The sequence below is a fragment of the Phacochoerus africanus genome, chromosome 16 (assembly GCF_016906955.1).
Source record: "Phacochoerus africanus isolate WHEZ1 chromosome 16, ROS_Pafr_v1, whole genome shotgun sequence".
In the NCBI taxonomy this organism is placed as follows: Eukaryota; Metazoa; Chordata; class Mammalia; order Artiodactyla; family Suidae; genus Phacochoerus; species Phacochoerus africanus.
The window spans coordinates 39,494,571-39,514,139 of NC_062559.1; the positions used below are offsets into that span (position 1 = coordinate 39,494,571).

Genomic DNA, 19,569 nt, shown 5'->3' on the forward strand with positions numbered 1-19,569 from the left:
GACTCGATGTTTCCAGGATGACCCTCCGTAAATTACTTCACTTAAATTAAGGAACTTTTTTGCAAGGAGCCTAGAAAGTCCTCTGCTCACAACATGATCAGAAGGGTGAATCCACTGCTTCTGCCAGCTCTGGAGACAGAGGATGACTTTGTGTAGAGAGGACCCGTGGGTGACAATGAAAGCCTGCTGTAAATGCAACACACACGACCCCCTTCCTTTCAGCGTGACACACCAGGTCTTCTTATGGACCTGCTAAAGGAAGTCTGGCTGAGAAGCCTGCACATCTGACTTGATTCTGAGGGTTTCCATTCTCACGGGTATCGTCAGTTACAGAGAGACTCTCTCCATCCCCAGGGAAAGCAGACGAGGTGGGCAGCACCTTGGATAAAGCCAATACTTTTCATCCTGACTTTAAATGGTCACTGCATACAGCAGAAATTTACACAACACTGTAAATCAACTATACTTCAATGAAATAAATTTAAAAAATTAAAAAGCAAAAAAGAATAATGATAAAATAAATGGTCACTGCACAACTTTCCATCTGGGCTGTTATAAAACAACGTTGGAGTTCCTGCCGTGGAGCGGTGGAAACAAATCTGACTAGTATCCATGAGGACGCAGGTTCGATTCCTGGCCTTGCTCAGTAGATTAGGGATCAGGGTTGCCATGAGCTGTGGTGTAGGTCACAGACGTGGCTCGGATCTGGCATGGCTGTGACTGTGGCGTAGGCCAGCGCCTACAGCTCCAATTTGACCCCTAGCCTGGGAACCTCCATATGCCGAGGGTCTAAAAAGACCAAAAAAAAAAAAAAAGAAGAAAGAGAAAAGAAAAAGAAAACAATGTAGAACACACCAGAAGTGGGCAGCCGACGGCCCCACCAGCTTGGATGGGGCGGGGCTCTCTCATGTTTGCTCTCGCTCGGACCCCATGAACGCCCTCCCCAGAACATCTTTCAAAAGAGAAAAAAAAAACCTCTCTTTGAAAAAGTAGCTTAGTGGGAAAATTCCAAAAAAATCAGGGACTTGGCAAGGAGCACCCAGCCTCTCCAACCACTGGAGATGCCCCGGGCATTCGGGCGCCCACAGCTGCACCTTCCAGGGCGTGTCCTTAGCTTGACCCCAGACACTGGCCACCACATTTGGAAAAGGCAGTCATGTTTTACAGGTTTCAAATATTTTATAAAGCAAAAGTAAAGCTAAGGAAAAACAGATTTTCAAACCGTTGCTTCTGTGCCCCATGTGTCGTTGATTCTAGATATAGAGGTATATATGATGTAATATAAATAAGCATATGTATACGCACACAAAATATGGAATCCTGCAAAAAAGTGCATTTTGTCAGGAGCTTTTCACAATTCATACAATACTGTACCATAGTTCCCATGAGCTTGGCTCGTGACGTACCCGGAAAATCTTGTTTCCAAACTTGCACATCTTGATGTCTTCTGAGGGCACTCGCAGGAGGCACTCCTCACAACAGGCCCCCTCGCCTCTGTCACAGCCACCAGGCTGGGAGCACTTCTTCTTACACACCACAGTAGAGTCCTGAGGGCCCAAAGGGAAACTAGAAATCAAAAACCATGTCCACCTCTGCCAACCATCCCGCCTGGCCTTCCCGTAACAACCCACGGAGAACTGCTTGAAAACATTTTTGGAAGATTCCTTATTTTAATTCATTGTCATAAATCTTTCATTCAAAATGCATTTCAGGAGTTCCCGTTGTGGTGCAGTGGAAATGAATCCGACTAGGAACCATGAGGTTGCGGGTTCGGTCCCTGCCCTTGCTCAGTGGGTTAATGATCCGGCGTTGCCGTGAGCTGTAGTGTAGGCTGTAGATGTGGCTCAGATCTGGCGCTGATGTGGCTGTGGTGCAGGCCAGCAGCTGCAGCTCCGATTAGACCCCTAGCCTGGGAACCTCCATATGCTGCGAGTGTGGCCCTAGAAAAAAGACAAAAGACAAAAAAAAATGCACTTCAGTGAATGTGTGGTAAGAAGGCCCAGCTCACTCTGGGCCATCAGCTCCCTTCTTTCTTCCTGCCCTTTGCCTCTTTCACAGCCTTCATTAGCAGCGCTTCCTCTGGCCTCCTCCACGGCTTTATGACACCTTCCAGGAGTTCAACGTAAAGACAGTATGGCTTTGATCAAAGCCTAAACATTCATAGCTACCGGTCCTCCTCAGTGGGTTCTGCGTTCGCAAAGGAACTGAATGGGCAACTCCAAAGCTTAGCCTGGGTTCTAAGACTCTTCCATAAACTGTGTGACCTTAAATGAGGCCACTTAAACACGAAGTGACAATTTTATATCTATCACGTAAAGGCATGTGGCCTGATTTCTAAAGAAGGGGCCTTCTGTGAACAAAATAGGCAAGTAAATTGCGCCTACGGATTCCTTCAACGCATTAAAGAAAAGTTCCGAGCAGCTTAAGAAAAGTACATTTTTCCAGGTCCCCAGCCAACACGCTGCAGTTTCACCTGGCGTAGACTGTCAGGTGGAATGACTGTAAGAGCAAACCATTTACATAGCCTAGCAGGAGACAGGAGGGAGGAAAGAAGGGTCCCAGGGTAGGTTGGCAATGTCCTCAAAGTATCGAGTTAGTGAGAGACCAGCGGCAGGGAAATGAGAGCCCAAACCCCTTCAACACATAGACTCTATTAGGAAGCTGTCAGGGAGACTCACGTCTGAGCAGCACATACAAATATAGGTTGTGCACATTGACTGATAGAACTTCTATAGCGTCTGCATCAGTTCTATGACCTCAAGAGGTAATTGTGGTACCATCTACTATACTCCCACTAACTTATCCATCTAAGAGTAGTATGACAATGAAATAGTCCTTCCCCCAAAAGGCATGGGTTATTCTTTATCTCTGAGGTTCTAACCACATCACACAGTGAACAAGACCAGAGTAGAATGCCAGCTCATTTATTAAGTGTGTTATCTTGGCAAATCCATCTCCCTGAGCCTTGGATTCCTCATCTTCAAAATGGGGGTGACAATACCTACCTCTCAGGTTTTTTGTGCAGTTCAAATGAAATATGTAAAGTACATGACACAGTGCCTGGCACATAGAAACTATTATAAGTCAACTTATAAACTGGAAAAAAAAAGTCCTTAGTCAAATCTCATGTCTTCATTTCTAGTTTGAAAAACAAAGGCACTCACTAGCTCTCCAGCAATGCACACTTCATGACAGGCTTTCCAACTTTCATTAACTACACATGCACAGTACCCATTAGATCATGCACCTGGCACTGGATCAAGCCGTGAAAACTCAGAGATGGATAGATGTGTCTCTGTCTTCAGAGAACCATCTGAACAAAGTCTGCAGTATAATGTGGTAAACGGAACTGGTGAAGGGGTAGGAATAGCAGAGAAGATGGAACAATGGCCTATCTCGGTAGGTCAGGAAAGCCTCACTGGTGGAGGTGGCACCTGTTGTGGGTGAAGAGGAGTTTGCCAATCAAATTTAAAAATGAGGACACTGCAGCCAGAGGAATAATCAAATCTGAAGACACGAGACCTGAAACTGTACTGTGTTCAGAGGACTATGAAACCATTTCCTGCACCTGCCATGGTATTGAATGGGGATGCTGGAGAGGGAAGCTCTACACAGATAAAGAACAACACCGATCATCCCAAATGATTGTAGCATGATTCTTCCAGCCTCTAATTTCCCAAAAATGATCACGAACTCATGTCCTGATAAAAAACAACCTTTTGAAGGAACAGTATTAATGATACTTCTTTTGAGTACTGGGACATATTGCCTAATCATCTCTTAAAGAATCTCTTAAAGAATGAGACCCAAAACATTGCACGCGTAACTAATTTCCATTTCTGGGATGCCTGGTTTTCCTGCAATCAAGAGAAAAGGGAATGTGATGTGTTTCATCAAAGCCTCAGGATCCCCAGAGGAAGCACTGACCTGTGAAATTCCTGGAGAGGAAGAGAAGCCCGGGAACTGAGGCCAAGGCAAACAGAAGGAGTGGCTATATGTTTAGCATAGGATAATATAAACCACGGAAGAGAGGAGGGAGCCTTGGGAAAGTATTCTTGGGCTGCGGAATTACTGGCTGCTCCGTGCCAGGGAACAGACAGTTCGGCCCTCGTGCAGCCACCTCCCTGAAGCGGGGGTGCTACTTAGCAAAGCATGCCTCAAGTAATCAGGAACTTCTGAACTCTAATTCCAGCTACTGACTCACAGCCGACATTGAGAACAGCTCCTCTTTCCCTCTCTAATCCTCGGGCTATTAAAAACAAAACAACAACCATCACCACCAAAATGTATTATTCTAAACTCCGTGTCACACAGATGTTTGGGTTAACTCGCTAATGAAGGATCCTAAAGCCCTCCAGATAAACGAGTCTCCTCTCGGTTTCAGAAAGGAATCACCACATAAGCACAGTCTAGGAATGTGTGGTGTGTGTCCCTTTAAATTTCTGGAGCAGTGGAATTCTTTCTTTACCAGTCACTAAACTTCTGGTTGAGAAAAGTGCACAGTGACTCAAGTAAGAAATGGTACAAGGAACAACACAAACACTCTCTTCCCAAACGGGTTTATTTTTGTGATAAACACTGAATTCATGTCTTTCTTTTCTCTTGAATGAGATTAAAGCCATTTTTTATTGTCTGCAGTGTCAGAGAATTCCTCTTGAATAATCAGAGCCAGAGAACAGTTGCCACATGCAACTGTCTGATTTTAGAAAGCCTCTTAGGAAGGACAGTGCCTCAGAGTCTACTCTCACCACCAGAATCTATTGGTCCTGGAAAGATGACAATGGGTTGTAACTGGGGTCCTGTTTGAACTTTCTTGTGACCTCGAAGTATGATGTTACTCCTAAAGTGGTGTCAATAATATACCTCCTTCTCCTAAATAACACATTATCATGTTTGGCCAGAATGTTAATGCTAAAAACCAAAATGCTGGTGGTGCTGGACACCAGCCCCTTGGAACCACCTTACCCTGCAGGTACACGCGGTGCAGTTATCATAGAGAAAAGAGGATCCGTTGTCGTAGACATCACTGCGAAAGAGGCAGCTTCCAAACGGGAGGTCAAACACTTTCCTCTGACCTGGAGGGAAGCAACGGCATAGAGTTAGCGAGACAGAAGCCAGGGACGTCCCACTTCAGCAGTTACAACACAGCAGTTACAACACAGGACCGTTAAACATGCTCACAAGACCAGGCACATCTGGTACCCCCAAAACAGAGCCTTGGGTCAGATACTCCCAGGGGATCCCCAGAAGTCATGACTTGAGAGCATGTGTGCTAAACTGACTTTAATTTTGCAATGAATCCAGTAAATTCAACAAATCTGTATGATGGGTTCATCGTAGTGCACCAGGATGCCTAGAGCATCCTGTCCTGATGGAGCTCAGTCTCCTGAGGAAACAAACCCACCAAAGATGATTTCAATATAGTACGGTCAGTTCTAGAGGGAAGCCAACCTGGGAACTGTGGGGATAAGGTGAACAGAGACTTCTTGGAGGATGTGGTGCCTGAGCTGTATCCTAAGGAATAAGCAAAATTATCCAGAAAAGTGGGTATCATTGGGGAGAGGCAGGAGGAGTCAAGATATTCCAAGAAGGACTAGGATGAGCAAAAAGAACTAATGAGATAGCATCTCGGTTGAAGAAATTATAAGCCCTTTGGCATAAAGGGTGAAGCTAACTCAAAAGCACAGAGGCAGGATCCAGCTCCACACGCCAGGGGTCCAAACTGTCACCGGCATCACACCTCTGTGGAATTAGTCTGCTTTTCCCTGATGTGAGGATTTGATGGGCGATTCAAAGAGCCAAACAAACAACCTCAATCAAGAGTACAATCCAATTTCCTCCTTTCTTTCAGGATTTGAGGTTCTACTCCCTGGAGCACATAAAAACATCCCTGAAATATTATTTCAACTAAGGACTAAGTTGAGAAGCCATAGATTAATAATCACTCATCAGATTTACATCCATACTCTTCCTGTAAAAAGATGAAAAGCAATCTGTTTATTAGAAGGCCCAATGAAATGCTGAAATTCCTATAAACACATCTTAAATGCTCCTCTCAGAATTACAATTGTTGGGATTACTTTTAGCAGGTGTCAAAAAAAAAAAAAAAAATGTTATCTTCTCATTACCATCAACCTCCAGCTTGGGAAACAGCACAGATGTAGAATTAAACCATTAGTTTCATTCTCACACCAAGAAGCCAACTTGCCTAAAAAGATGGCAGTGAGTTAAAATTTGGACTTGGCATATGGACTCCCTGGTGACCTCGAACTTGATTTATCTAGGCCTCACTTAGTTCACTCGTCAAATGGCATCTTGATTATGCCTCCTCCTGATAACACATTAGCGTCTCTAACTACAATGTTGATACTGAAATATACGATCAAACACTCTTTCATCGTTAGACAGAATTTAGCATCATGTCTGTATTTTTACCCAGCAAGTAGCAATATTCTAACTAAAACAAGTATTCCTTTTTTTTTTTTTTTTTTTGTCTTTTTAGGGCCATACCCATGGCATATGGAGGTTCCCAGGCTAGGGGTCCACTTGGAGCTATAACTGCTGGCCTACGCCACAGCCATAGCAATGCCAGATCCGAGCCATGTCTGTGACCTACACCACAGCTCATGGCAACAACAGATCCTTAACCCACTGAGTGAGGCCAGGGATTGAACCTGCGTCCTTATGAATACTACTCAGACTCGTTACTGCTGACCCATGACAGGAACTCCAAAAAACAAGTATTCTTGGGTGTATACCCAGGTCCTGAGTCTCTTGAAATTTGTAAGAACTTAGACTAAATTAGAGGATTACCTGCAAAATACAAAATTCATCCTTTCTCTGGTTTTCCCTCTAGGGAGCCCCCTAGGGTTACCCTGAAGCATCAGAACGCTGTGTGCAAGCCACCCAGCACATCAGAATCACCTCTGTGATAACATACCTTGATATTAAGACATTCTAGTATAAAAAACACCCCTTAGCAGATATTTTTAATTTACTACAAAAATGAGGGTGACATTATTTTTCACTGCTTTAAACACTGTCCTCTATATCATTCCATCAGAAATCTATTTCTGTCCTTTAAGAATTAAAACTCTGCGGAGTTCCCATTGTGGCGCAGTGGTTAACGAATCTGACTAGGATCCATGAGGTTGCAGGTTCGATCCCTGGCCTTGCTCAGTGGGTTAAGGATCCGGTGTTGCCGTGAACTGTGGTATAGGTTGCAGACGCGGCTCGGATCCCGCGTTGCTGTGGCTCTGGCGTAGGCCAGTGGCTACAGCTCTGATTCGACCCCTAGCCTGGGAACCTCCATATGCCTCGGGAGCGGCCCAAGAAATGGTAAAAAAAAAAAAAAAAAAAAAAAAAACTGCTTCAATTGAGGCTTTTTTCAAATTATGATGACCTGGTTTGCTTTTGTTCTTTTATCTACATGTGCTTCATGTATTTTTTTTTTTCTTCTTCTTCTTACAGCTGCACCTATGGCAAATGGAAGTTCCTGGGCTAGAGGTCGAATCAGAGCTTCAGGCACAGCCATGGCAACATTGGATCAAAGCCATATCTGCAACCCACACCACAGCTTGAGGAAACATGAGATCCTTCACCCACTGAGGGTGGCCAGGGATCGAACCCACATCCTCACGGAGATAAGTCAGGTCCTTAATCTGCTGAGCCACAATGAGCACTCCCTGTTTCATGTATTTTTTAAGTAGCCTTAAATCTTCTCTGGAAAGTGGCAGGATATAAACAGATATATAGATGTAATCAAGCTTCCCCCTCCACCAACGAAAAACAGATCTTCTGCATGGCCGAACTCCACCTTGCCTCCTCAGAGGCCCTTTCACTTCCTAGAGTGAACAGCCTCTTGCTGTGTTCCCATAGCTTGTTGCTTTTACTATAATGACAGGATTCAACACTGTGGCATGGATGGAAGGCTAGATGGTTGGACTGGTGAAGTGACATATCAGTAGACTGCTGAACGAAAGGCCTCTTCAATGAGGTTACACTTGGAACAAATGTGACCAATGGCTTGAATTATCCCTCTAGAAAATGTAAATTTTATTTAAAAATACAGAGCCTAGTACTCATTAAGCACCCCAATAAGTGACAGATGATAAGAACTGTCATTATTAATGACAGTATAATTCAAATACAACCCTGGGCTGTGTCACCCTAAGAAGTGCACTGGGTGCCCTGTGTACACAACCTCTGATGAGGCTGTCACTGAGAATGAGAAGAGAGAGGAAAAGAAGAAAAAAGTTGCAATACAAAAGGCAGAGATATGTTGTGTGAATGAACCCCCATCAAGGGAAAAGCTGAACAGCAAATCAGTGTCTAATAAGCCAAAAACCTAATTAGTTGAAGTAAGCATGCAGTGTTTCCTTTTTCTCCCTTTCTGTCTTCTGTTGTGTGAATATGTTTCTTTTTATTCTCAAAGAACAGAAAATCTTACCTTAATCCCAAAATCATCATGGCCCCAAATAAGATAAAACATTCATGAGCGGTGCAGAGACTCCATGTACAGCCTAATTTAAGCCATTTCCACATTATTCCGCTGGGGTTTAGCCCAACTAAAAAAGGTCTCACTTGGGAGAATTTTGATTTTCAAGTTTCCTAAGACTTGCCGTTCCTTTTGTAGTTTGTCTTATGACCACAAACGGACAGAAAAATCTGCATTCAATACAATAGCCATTGCTCATATGAGAAACCTCCGACTTGACTCAGCACATCCACGATACCAGCTTCAAAGCATTAATCAAGCCTACTGATCTTCAAGGCCAGGCCTGGAAGGACACCACCTCTGATGACTTTCCCACTTAGACGGAACAGTGCCTCCACCTGGACCCACAGCCTGATGATTTCAAGAACGGAGACCTGGCTAGTTCTATTTCAGGGGCACAAGCACACACTGCCAACCCAAGAAGCACACACATCAGTGGAAATGCCTTTACTCAGTCATGTTTCAACAATTCTTTGTTCTTATAATACCTTTATATTTGCTTTATAAGTAGGTGTGTGTGTGTGTGTGTGTGTGTATACACATAGCAGGAAAGCAAACATTGTTAGATGAAGAGTTAGCAGCAGAATCCATCAGAGAGGAGAAGGCTGCCTTAGTTTACCAAGATACCTTCGTTTGCCAATTTGGTTGTAGAAAGATAGACTTCAGGGCATGGCTGTGACAAGCTGGGAAGGAGAAAGATAAATCAACAGATCCCTTGGAATTGGGGAGAGCAAACGATGAAAGAAAAGACAGAGGATTCAAGGAAAGAGTGTGGAGTAACTGATAGGAGGCTGGAGCCCAAATAAAAGACAAACAGAGACGTTTTCCTAAAGGCAAAACAGCTAAGAGCTTTTAAGAACAAAGGGTGCTTAGTATTTCATTTTATGTTGTTCATTGTGCGTCTCCTTAACCTTAAAATAATCATCCTTGCTGACCACAAACCTTCAGTGAAATCTGCTGCAAGCCTTGATGAAAGCCCCAGAGGGTGAACAGACTGGGGGGGGGGGGGTGTCCCTGAAAGGACAAAATTATGTTGACAAAGAAGGCAGGGGAGGAAGAGGAGAGGGGAAGGGGAAGAAGGGGAAGAGAGAGAGGGCGGGGGAGAGGGTGGAGAAGGAGGAATGGGGGTGGGGAGAGAGAAGGAGGATCGAAGAGGGAGGAGGAAGAGGAAGGGATCAAAGAGAGAGAAAAAAGCCGGAGCAGAAACAAAGCCAGTGATGATGACTAAAGAAAATATTAGGCCCCTTTGAGCATCCCTGGAGATTCTAGTGGGGATGCTATGTGTTTTATTACGTTCATATGACGGGTTAAACTACTTTTATTTGCATTTTAAAGAGTCTGACCTCAACTAGCTCAAGGACCTAAGGATCACATGGAGGAAGGAGACAGAGAGATTACAATCAAAAGCCAAAGAATCTCATGCTCTAGAACCCCTCCGTCATGCTCCTTTGAGCTGGCAGTGTGCGTGCTGCTCTCCATGGCACTAGGGAAGCCGAGCAGTAGCAGCAAGTCAAAGCGTGGACTTGGGAATCACAGAGACTCACGTTCAGGTATCAACTCCATAACTCACTAGCTGTGCTACCTTCTAGGAATTTATGCCTTCTTCAGTACAATAAAACGAATAATGGCACCTTTGTTACACATCAGAATTCTAAACTTAGTGCCAACCTGTCACAGCCTGTATAGAGAGTGTTTTCACATGGTGCCTAGTACATAGTAGTTGCTCAATAAGAAATAGCTAATCCTCCTTTTTTATTGACTATTATTCATCATTCCCTTCTAAACTTTTCATTTGGGGCATGTAATTCTTCATGTTTTTGCCTCTAAAAGTAACACTAGGCTATATTCCTCCAAGTGTTTACTTCACATGCCTTTAAAACACATTCCTACTAATTGTCAGATACCCAATTAAAGACAGTTGCCCAATTCTGTTCTGCCCACAAAAATATAACCCAATAATCATCACATGTCCAGTTAAAGATGGTTCCCTTCAATACTGTTCTTCCCATGAAGATCCCAGGTTGTCTGGTACACCCCGTTTATAGACACAAGGGAAGACAAGAGACGAAAGCTCTTTGGAGGCCCAGAAGAGACTCATCTTGTACACACCTTACAGTCGTGTAATCAGAAGAAACTGTTGACTCTAAGAAGCCATGACATAGGACAACTTGAAAACCCTGTGGGACTTCAAGGCCCCTTCCAGGAGACAGAACTCAAAGTTTCTGGCCAAGACAAGAAGGACCAGACCTCATCATTGCCCCACCCATCTCATTGTAATACCCCTTCCCCCCCCTTGAGCAACATGGCCTACTCCTTCCTGCCCCCTACTAGGAGAAGTATGTGGCCCACTCTTCACCCTGTCCCTAGGATCCTTATACACCCCCAACCAACTAGCAAGTGTATTGTAAGTCCCCTCTTTCCCCCACCAATCAGCAGATCAGCAGGTGTATCCTGAGACCTTTCCTCTCCCTGGGTTATAAAAACAGACATGACCATGTAGTCATTGTCGGCTCTCCCTGATCATCAGGAAGTTGTCCTGCTGTGCTAGCAGCATCTCTTATCTCAATAAAACGCTTTTTTTTCACCTCACCATGTATCCAAAAATTCTTTTTCCAACCCATACGCATGGGCCACGGCAAACCTCAAGATAACAACTCTCAGCAGAAACTCCAAGAATAAATTACATTGTTCTCTGACATGAAAACAGTCACTCACCCAAACATCTGGGGCAGCACTGTCCTGGGGGAATGTGGCTAAGGTGCTGAGGACAGGAGAGGATGGGACAGACTTCTCTCAAGCACTGTGTCCTGCCTTCCTGAAAGAAAAAGAAAGAGAACAAAGCACATTTAGAAAAGTTAATGTAATATATAGTCTAGACCCCGTAAATGGTACCCACAAGAAGACCTCCCCTAAGGAGATGGTTACAGCATCACCCCTCCCCACCTAACACCACCTTTCTTTATCTTTTTCCATCTTAGGACCAGCCAACCATCTGAGCTTGCCTAAGATTTGAGGGTTTTGGTACTAAAACCAGAAAGTCTCAAGCAAACCAAGATGAGCTGCCCCCCCTTTCCAAGCCCCATGCAAACAAAGCATCTTTGGGAGTTCACTGAGACGTGTTCTCCTCTTTTGGACTCTCATCCTTCTAGTCCTGCAAACAGTTTCCTCAAGGGAGGCTTCCCAGATTAAAAGTGTCCCTAGAATGGCTAGACAGGATTCGGATTTGGCGAAGTTAGCCTATCAGCTGAAAGCAGATACACTGAAAGCCAATGTTCAAAAAAACCATTTCACTGAAGTTGACCAGCCAACCAAACCTGTTTCTATTAACTAAGTAGAAGGTGCATGGTGATGGAGATTAGAAGGACTGGCAGACCCTCTGCAGCCTTGGAAGATATTCTAGAGCCTTCCAATTTTCCCCCGCCTCTCATTCTTGACCCTCTCTACTCCATCACCTCTGACACTCGTTCCTTCTCTCTCTCTCAGCATTCCCCCTTTCTCTGTCTATCCAGGATGTGAAGATGAGTAGACCGGCTCCCCCTTCTCTAGCCCTCAGCAGGGACGCCTGTTTTTCCAGCCTCAGCAACTTGTAACTGCATCCTCAGAAAGCTGTGGTAGAGGAAAAAAAGTGCTTTCCAGTCAATTTACATCCAGCAACTTTGCAAGGCTCATATGAAAACTACCTGTGCAATGTGAACGGCTATCACATTTATGAATAAATAAGGTCGTCTTTTGTTTGTTTTAGAAAAATCAGTAAATTTGGTAGATAGATCACTGGACCAATGGAATTTCAATGAATTGGCTTCTCCAGGATTGGAACTTGAAACCCAACTAGGTGACCCTCAAGTACCTGCTGTCTCAAGCCTGGAATTTTTATCTCGAGAGGCCTCAGGAAATGAGGAACGCACGTCTCAAAAAGTCCTGGGCCTCTCGAGGGGAAGACTCCCTCACAGGATCTCCTCACACCTTCTCCACCACTTTCTGTATTAACACAAGACATTAGCTGCCCGGATCATATTCATTCTGGTCCTAGCATAGTACTGCCGCCTGTTGTTTCTGCCTGCCCTTCCTGTTCTTGCCATTTTCATTATAATAGTTTATTTTTTGGTAGGGATGGATGAAAAGGGTAGGGCACGTTATGCCTTTTTAAATATTTATTATTTTTAAGCCACTTTAATGTTGGATTCTTCCCCAAACCAATAGAAAACATGCAAAAATACCACAAAAAGCTCTTCTGTTGTTTTTACATTATTTCCAGATCAGCAAGAATCATGAAAATTCTCCTAGGAATCCCTGGCTGTTTTCCGTGAGGTTCCTCACTCAACTCCGCATACTCCTGACGTCTGGTCTCTCGCCAGAGACGCCCAAACCTGGGACTGGGTCACACTCTGAGGTCTGCCCCGGCTCATATATAGACCACAAAAGTCAAATCTAAAGGGAGGACAAAATGCTGTCCTTGGCTCTTAATTTCAAAGAAGTTCCTCTGCAAGCAACTTCCTAAAAGCGCGACGCTTCGGGCCACACGGGGTTGCCTGTGTGTCGGAGCTTCTCTTAGGGGCACAGAGAACACATTCTTTTCATCGCTATTTGCCGTCCTTGCTGGATCGGTGTCTATTCTCCAAGCATATTTTAAAATTGAAATTTTAGAAAAATATTGCATAATTGCATAGCTGTTACCTTGTCCAACACTTTGGAAAAAGCTGGCGCAAGACTGTGTGGACTCCAGCAATTTTCCTTACAATAAGGTCAAAGAGGGAATTTTGCATACATAATACAACTGCAGTTTGTGTTTCTCAAGAGTCCGTTAAAGTAACTTGAACTCCATTCTGGGCTTGCTGGTTTAGTCAGGTTTTATTTTGTTTGGGTTGCAGCAATGTGGCATAGCCCAAGTCCCAAGGCTGCATTCCAGTTAATACCTCCAAACAAAGTCCCAGGCCCTTTCGGTTCCCAACCTACTTCTACGATTTCAACTCAGCAGGGACTCTGGTTAAATTATAAGCTGGGGCTATGCTGTAAACTAAGAAAGTTAAAATAGCAGAAGTAAACATTTCTGATTCTAAAAATGTACTAATTCCTACTGTAACTGTACTAACTCGGGCTCTATCAGATTGTCACAATTGCTTTCTAACTGGCTTCCTTGCCTCAACTCTCTTCCATTGATCCATCCCGGGAGGTTCCGTATCGCCAAGACTCCTCTCCAGCACCCATCTATTATTTCATTACTGGAAGGCAGCTATGCTCACCACGATACCACAAACGCTGCACCCTTATTTCATTATTTGGCGGAATATTTATTTAAGGTCTACCACATGCTCCGGACACAACAATCACTCTTTATGGAACATGTCTGCATGCTAAGGTAGAGGATGACCTATCACTGCATTCAGGGTAATGTTCAAACCACTCAGGTTAAAAGTCACATAGAAGCAACTCTGTGCCCACTAGAATCTTTTCTTTTCCTGACACAGAGCCCCCCTACATCTCCCAGACTCCATTGCAGTTAGGTGTGGCGAACAGGAGGTAGACAGAAATAAGACAACACACTTCTAGACCTGACTCATGAAAATCTCTCACACTAAAGGAGCCATGCTCTCACATTCTCTCCCTATTGGGCGGATAACTAGCCAAAAGGAGGGAATAACAAGAACTTTGCAAAAACTGGAAAGAGCCTACCTCTTTGAGTCACCATATGGAAATCTACCCACCAAATATTTGCAACAAACTGTTAAATGAGCAAGAAATACAGTTTATTGTGTTAAGACACTCTGATACATTAGTTCTTTGTTATCCCAGTTAGCCTACTTTGTCAAGATACCCCATAGTCTTCTCTCCAATCTCCTTTCCTCCCAACACCAACACAGAGAGAGGGTTCCTTGTACCTTACTTCTTTCCTGTCCCCAAGAACATCTTATGTCCACTATCTCCTTATACAGGTCTCTTTCCCTCTCTCCTCCCATCATTGACCCCTATGGAAATCCTGCTTTGCTCGAGATTTACTTCAAGCCTCTTCTCATCTATGAAGCCTTCCAGACCTCTTCATTTCCCAGTAACCTCCTCCATCTTCCCATATTTCTTCTCTCATCTGCACTCCTGTATTTTTGGACACATACATAAACGTTGAACCCTGCGAGACAACATTGGCTTTGCCTCTAAGCTAGACTCCAGTATGGGCAGGAACCAGTCCTTGGAGCCTAATATCCATCAAGAGAATAATGCTCTCAAGGAAACATCTCAGTTAAAATTTGCCGGGTAAAAGGAAGAGCCACCAACATAATGAGCTCCAGAACTTGGAGGAATTTTTCAGAGCACTTCAACTACAGGATGCTGATGAGATGGCAGAGTTCAGGGCTGTCTGCATCCACTTACCTTTGTATCTCCTTGGGTTTTTCATATTTTGGGTCCTAACTAAATATCTGTAGGTGCTGATACCTCCAAAAGCAACACTCAACTTCAACATGTAAGGCTGGTAGGATTCCTAATATTCCATGTATTTTGTCAAATGTTTGAATATTTCTAAATGGTTAAAATACATTGAGACTAATGACTATTCTCATCTGTTCAACAAGAAAAGGAAACCTAGGACCTTCCATGGTACTAGTGATTTTCCTCATTACGATTTTCACTGTTTGTCATTCCTTGAAAAGGCAAGTTTCTTCATTCGTTAGAGGTGGTCATCTATTCTAACTGCATGTGTAAGTGCTTCTCCAAAAGTAGCTGTTTTTAAAAGAAAGACATGAAACTTATCCTCGGTCTATTTTCTGCCCCCTTATTTTTGTTTTAGCTGATTTAGTTATGAACACAATTGCTTTGTGTCAAAGTTTACCCTAGAGCAGCAGTTCTGTTGCATAATAAAAAAAAAATCTATCTTCCTGACTAGAGTGATGAGTGCAAGATGATAAAACCACAGCCATGTGCACACAGAATGCTTCTCCCACCCCTGAGGACTGTTGAGAATTGGAGGCTGGAAACCATCCATAGCATGGGACATGGCACCCATCCCTTGACTAGGAAACAGAGCCGGCTCCCTAATGGGAGATGGGAAGCACAGCAACAGATTTCTAACCAGTCACAACCAATCAGATAAACTCAACCACATTCTGGAGCATTTCTTTTCCCCCAGCATTCAATTCTTTGAAGAAAATGGACTTCCCAACTAATTCTAAATGAAGGGAAGAACAAGAGGAGAGAAAAACTGGAGGGGATAGGATAGAGGAGAAATCTATCTTGGGTGCAAAGCATTCATGTGTAACCCATAATTCTGACAACACAACAGCCTTGGGTTTAGAATTGATTCATGAGTAGAACACCTGTTCTAAATTACAAATTGGGTCCCAAAGCTTACCCCTCAAAGAAATGGATGTCCTTATCCATGCCTGTCTTTACCCTGGACATTTATTTTGGTAAAGTTACTGAGCATGACAGTGGATTCAAGTGGTGTTTGGCTTCCCCTATTTCTTGGCCAGTGCGGAACAGGAAGTCAAAGCAGAAGAGAGGCAGCCCTCGAGCTATCAGATGGAGGGAGCAGAAGCAGAGTGGACAAGGGGAGAGAGGTCACCTGCAAATTACAGAGGGTGATAAGCCAACTACAATGGGTGCGTGCAAAAGAAAGATATGTATAGATGCACACATGCATACACACACACACACACATGCTGGCATATACGTATACACCAGTGGAATAATCACTTGTGTGTGTGTGTTTGTGGGACTTACACACTAGACTTGGGCTTTTAAACTTAGGCATTATTGACGTTTTAGGTTGGGTAAGCCTCTGCTTCAGGAGGCCATCAAGTGCATGGTGGGATGTTAGCAGCATCCCTGGCCTCCATCCACCAGATGCCATTATCATCCTTCAACCCCCTGGTTGTCATAAACAGGAATGTCCCCAGACATTGCCAAATGTCCCTGGGGGACAAAATCAACTCCACTTGAGAATCACTGCTCTAGACCAATGTTTTCTCAAACTATGGTCAAGGAATTTGCATTTTTAATAACTTTCCCAGCTGAGTCGGGAAAGTTATTTTTTTGCCATAAAATGTGAAAGTCCCAAGGCACTGTATTTTGCTAATGCCTCCCTAACGGGAGCTTCCAGCGAGCTGGGATTAAGGTGGATTTATCATGTGAGTTCCTCCAGCAGCTACGGTACATCATGGCTTATAACACATGCTCAAGACATGCGTTCTGAAGGGAGAACCTTTTTCAGGCGGAGTTCTCTCTGAGAAGAAACACCTGTTTCATCTCTCTGGTGGCGGGAAGCCACTTTTATTCAGGCTCATAGAGGAAGAGGGCAGTAGGATCAGGGGTGGGGATGGAGCAGTGATGGAGGTTGATGGAGCTGAACTGTGCTTCTCTGAGGCATCTGTGCTGAGTTCAATGCAGGATTTATCATCTCTGCCCTGTGGATCCTGGAGACTTTCTACCCCCAAATCTGAACATTATGCTATATATGGGTTTTTGTTTCCAAGTCATAAAATAAAACCCAACTTTGGTTCTATACACAGAGAGTCAAGGACATGCCAGCAAAGCTTGGCCAAGACACTTAACTTTGCCCCATGAAAATTTTGAACAAACAATGACCCGTGAGAAATGCCCCCTGGGCTGACAAAAACAAAACCCTTTTTTTTTCTTCACTACCTATTCAGAAAATCATGACCTGTCTTGAGAACCAAGCCTGAGCCAAATTCCTTTTATTTTTCCCATCAATTAATGTTTACAAGGTGAATTGTGCTGTTGTTCATATTATTGTTTTGGTGTCCTATTGTTGCTGTGGCAAATTACCATACAGACTTAGTGACTTAAAACAACACACATTTATTATCTTACAGTTCTGGAGGTCAGAGTCTGAAATCCATTTCATTGAGCTAAAATCAAAGTGTCAGCAGGGCTGCATTCCTTCTAAAGACTCTAGGGAAGAATCTGTTTTCCTGTCTTTTCTAGCTTCTGGACGCTGCCTGCCTTCCTTGGCTCATGGCCTCCTTTCTCCATCATCAAAGCTGTCAGGATAGCATCTTTGAATCTCTCTCTGACCCTGGCACTTGCTTCTGTCATCACATCTCCTCTGACTCTGACCCTCCTGCACCCCCTTTATAAAGATTCTTGTCAAAAGACCTGATCCAGATGATCCGGGATAATCCCCCATCTCAAAATCCTTAACTTACTTACATCTGCAAAGTCTCTTTTGCCATAAAATGTGAAAGTCCCAGGTTTGGGGATTAGGCTGTGGACACCTTGGGGGTCAGGGAGCACTTATTCCACCTGCTAACATTATTATTAAGGAAATGACATTTAATTTCACTGTGCAGTGCCAGATGTAATAGTTCAGGCTAATGTCACTACAATACACTACAACCTGTTCTATCAGCCTTTCCCTCACTGAACAAGCTAGTTTTCCCTTCGTTTTCAGAAAGGAAAAGATAGCCAAGAATCTCAACTTGAATCCTGGTCAGATGGTTGCTGAATGGAACAAGTTCGGCACTTCCTGTTTGTTCTTCTTCCTAGGCTCCCCTTTAGTTATTTCATTCTACCTTTTAGGAGGTGACATTCAACTGAGATAATCTGAGGTCTCATCTTATTCTCCCTCTCCTTTGCTGTCACAGGCCAATCACAAGTGCTGATGGGCCTCTTCAGGAGCAACTCTGTGGATGCCAATGAAGGAGGAAAACCATTCTGTTTGCTGACAGGCCTCTTCAGGGTGCCTCAGCTGAAGTACCCACCGAACTGTATGATGGTCACCCTCTGGTCAGTGAGCCCTGCAGGGACTGCAGCGTCCTCTGATGGCCAGACAGACAAGCCCCATAGAGTTTGTGTTGATCCTATTCACAGATGCAGGAGGTGATAGAGAAATGCCTCTATGGCCCCAGGGGACAGGGCAGTGGGGAGGTGCCCACGTACCAGCAGGTGAGCAGGCCCAGCCTGGCTGGGGAGACAGCAGTGGACTTTACATACACAGAGGCAGAACCAGGGATCATAATTTTGTGAAATAAATATCAGAATCATAAATAAATAGGTGATAGAAGTACATTTATTATTGCTTCACTAACACCATTTCAAAAGGGAGTTTCCATTCTGTGTTTGCTGAAGCCTCATATTCAAAGGTAAAATTCATCCACTTTCCTCTTTGAGTCCTTGTTCTTAGCTTTTCCTGGTCACTCAGATGAATGGCAGGTTTTAGTTTCTTTAACGTTTTTTCTTTGAAAAAGAGAATTTCAAACTTCTTCTTCCCCAAACCCAGCTTTCCACAGAAGCAGACACAAAAATCACTGATAAGACTGGGATACTGTTTGAGGCAAATCTCAACTGATTGTGGGTTTCCACAAATATTTTATCTCTTTCTTTGTCGATTTTAGAAGCAAGAAGATAGGACCACCTTCAGGACAAAGGTCCAATGAGATCTCCAAGAAAATGCCCTGCAAACCGAAGGATAAGGCAAGCCCTGGGCAGCCGAGATTTGCCAGCCCTTGTTTGTTTGCTGTGTGCAGGCAGGTGCTGAGGGATGGCTGGAGCTTGAGTGATCTGCCCTGAAGGAAAGGGTTCCACAGCACACTGTGCAGAAAGGCAGGGCTTGCTGATAAGGACCCCGAGAATCTGGCCCTGCCTTGCTGGCAAGCATGGGGGTTCCATCTCTGAAACAACCAATGAATAAACAAATAAATCCACAGGAGAACATCCTCCTGATACTTCAGATTCCCAGAGACCCCGCAGACCACCCTAGTAGGACATTTATCAACTGCCGTCAAAAAAATGAGAGAGAGAGCAAAAGAAAGAAAACGAGCCCTTTTCCTTTTCTTGCCATTTTTATCAAAGTTCAACCTTTCATCATCATGTAAGTAGTCAAAGCTGTTACAAGCCTACTGCTGACACATCAAACGCTTTATCTACAGTCTGGCCCACTTCCAGGGAGATGAAAAGAACTATCATTCAGAACTCACACCTCCTGTGAGTTATGAGCCATTCCTGAAAGGAAGGAAATAACACCATTGCGCAGGAGAAAGGGCATTTTTCATGTTCCCCAGGCTGTCTACACCACAGCAAAGCTGAATATGCACTAAGGGGGAAGCCACCCGAAGGCCTTTGAT

General features: G+C 44.0%; 1 protein-coding gene across 2 annotated transcripts in view; it reads right to left on the reverse strand.

Moving 5' to 3' along the window:
* BMPER (BMP binding endothelial regulator) overlaps positions 1–19,569 on the reverse strand; it is a 246,117-nt gene that overhangs the window by 101,277 nt on the left and 125,271 nt on the right. For both annotated transcript variants that reach the window (XM_047763268.1, XM_047763267.1), the window contains exons 7-9: positions 11,213–11,312; positions 4,966–5,075; positions 1,407–1,547 (exon numbers count right to left, since the gene is read on the reverse strand). In XM_047763268.1, the coding sequence (XP_047619224.1) occupies positions 1,407–1,547; positions 4,966–5,075; positions 11,213–11,312 (351 nt within the window). The remainder of the gene's footprint in view (positions 1–1,406; positions 1,548–4,965; positions 5,076–11,212; positions 11,313–19,569) is intronic.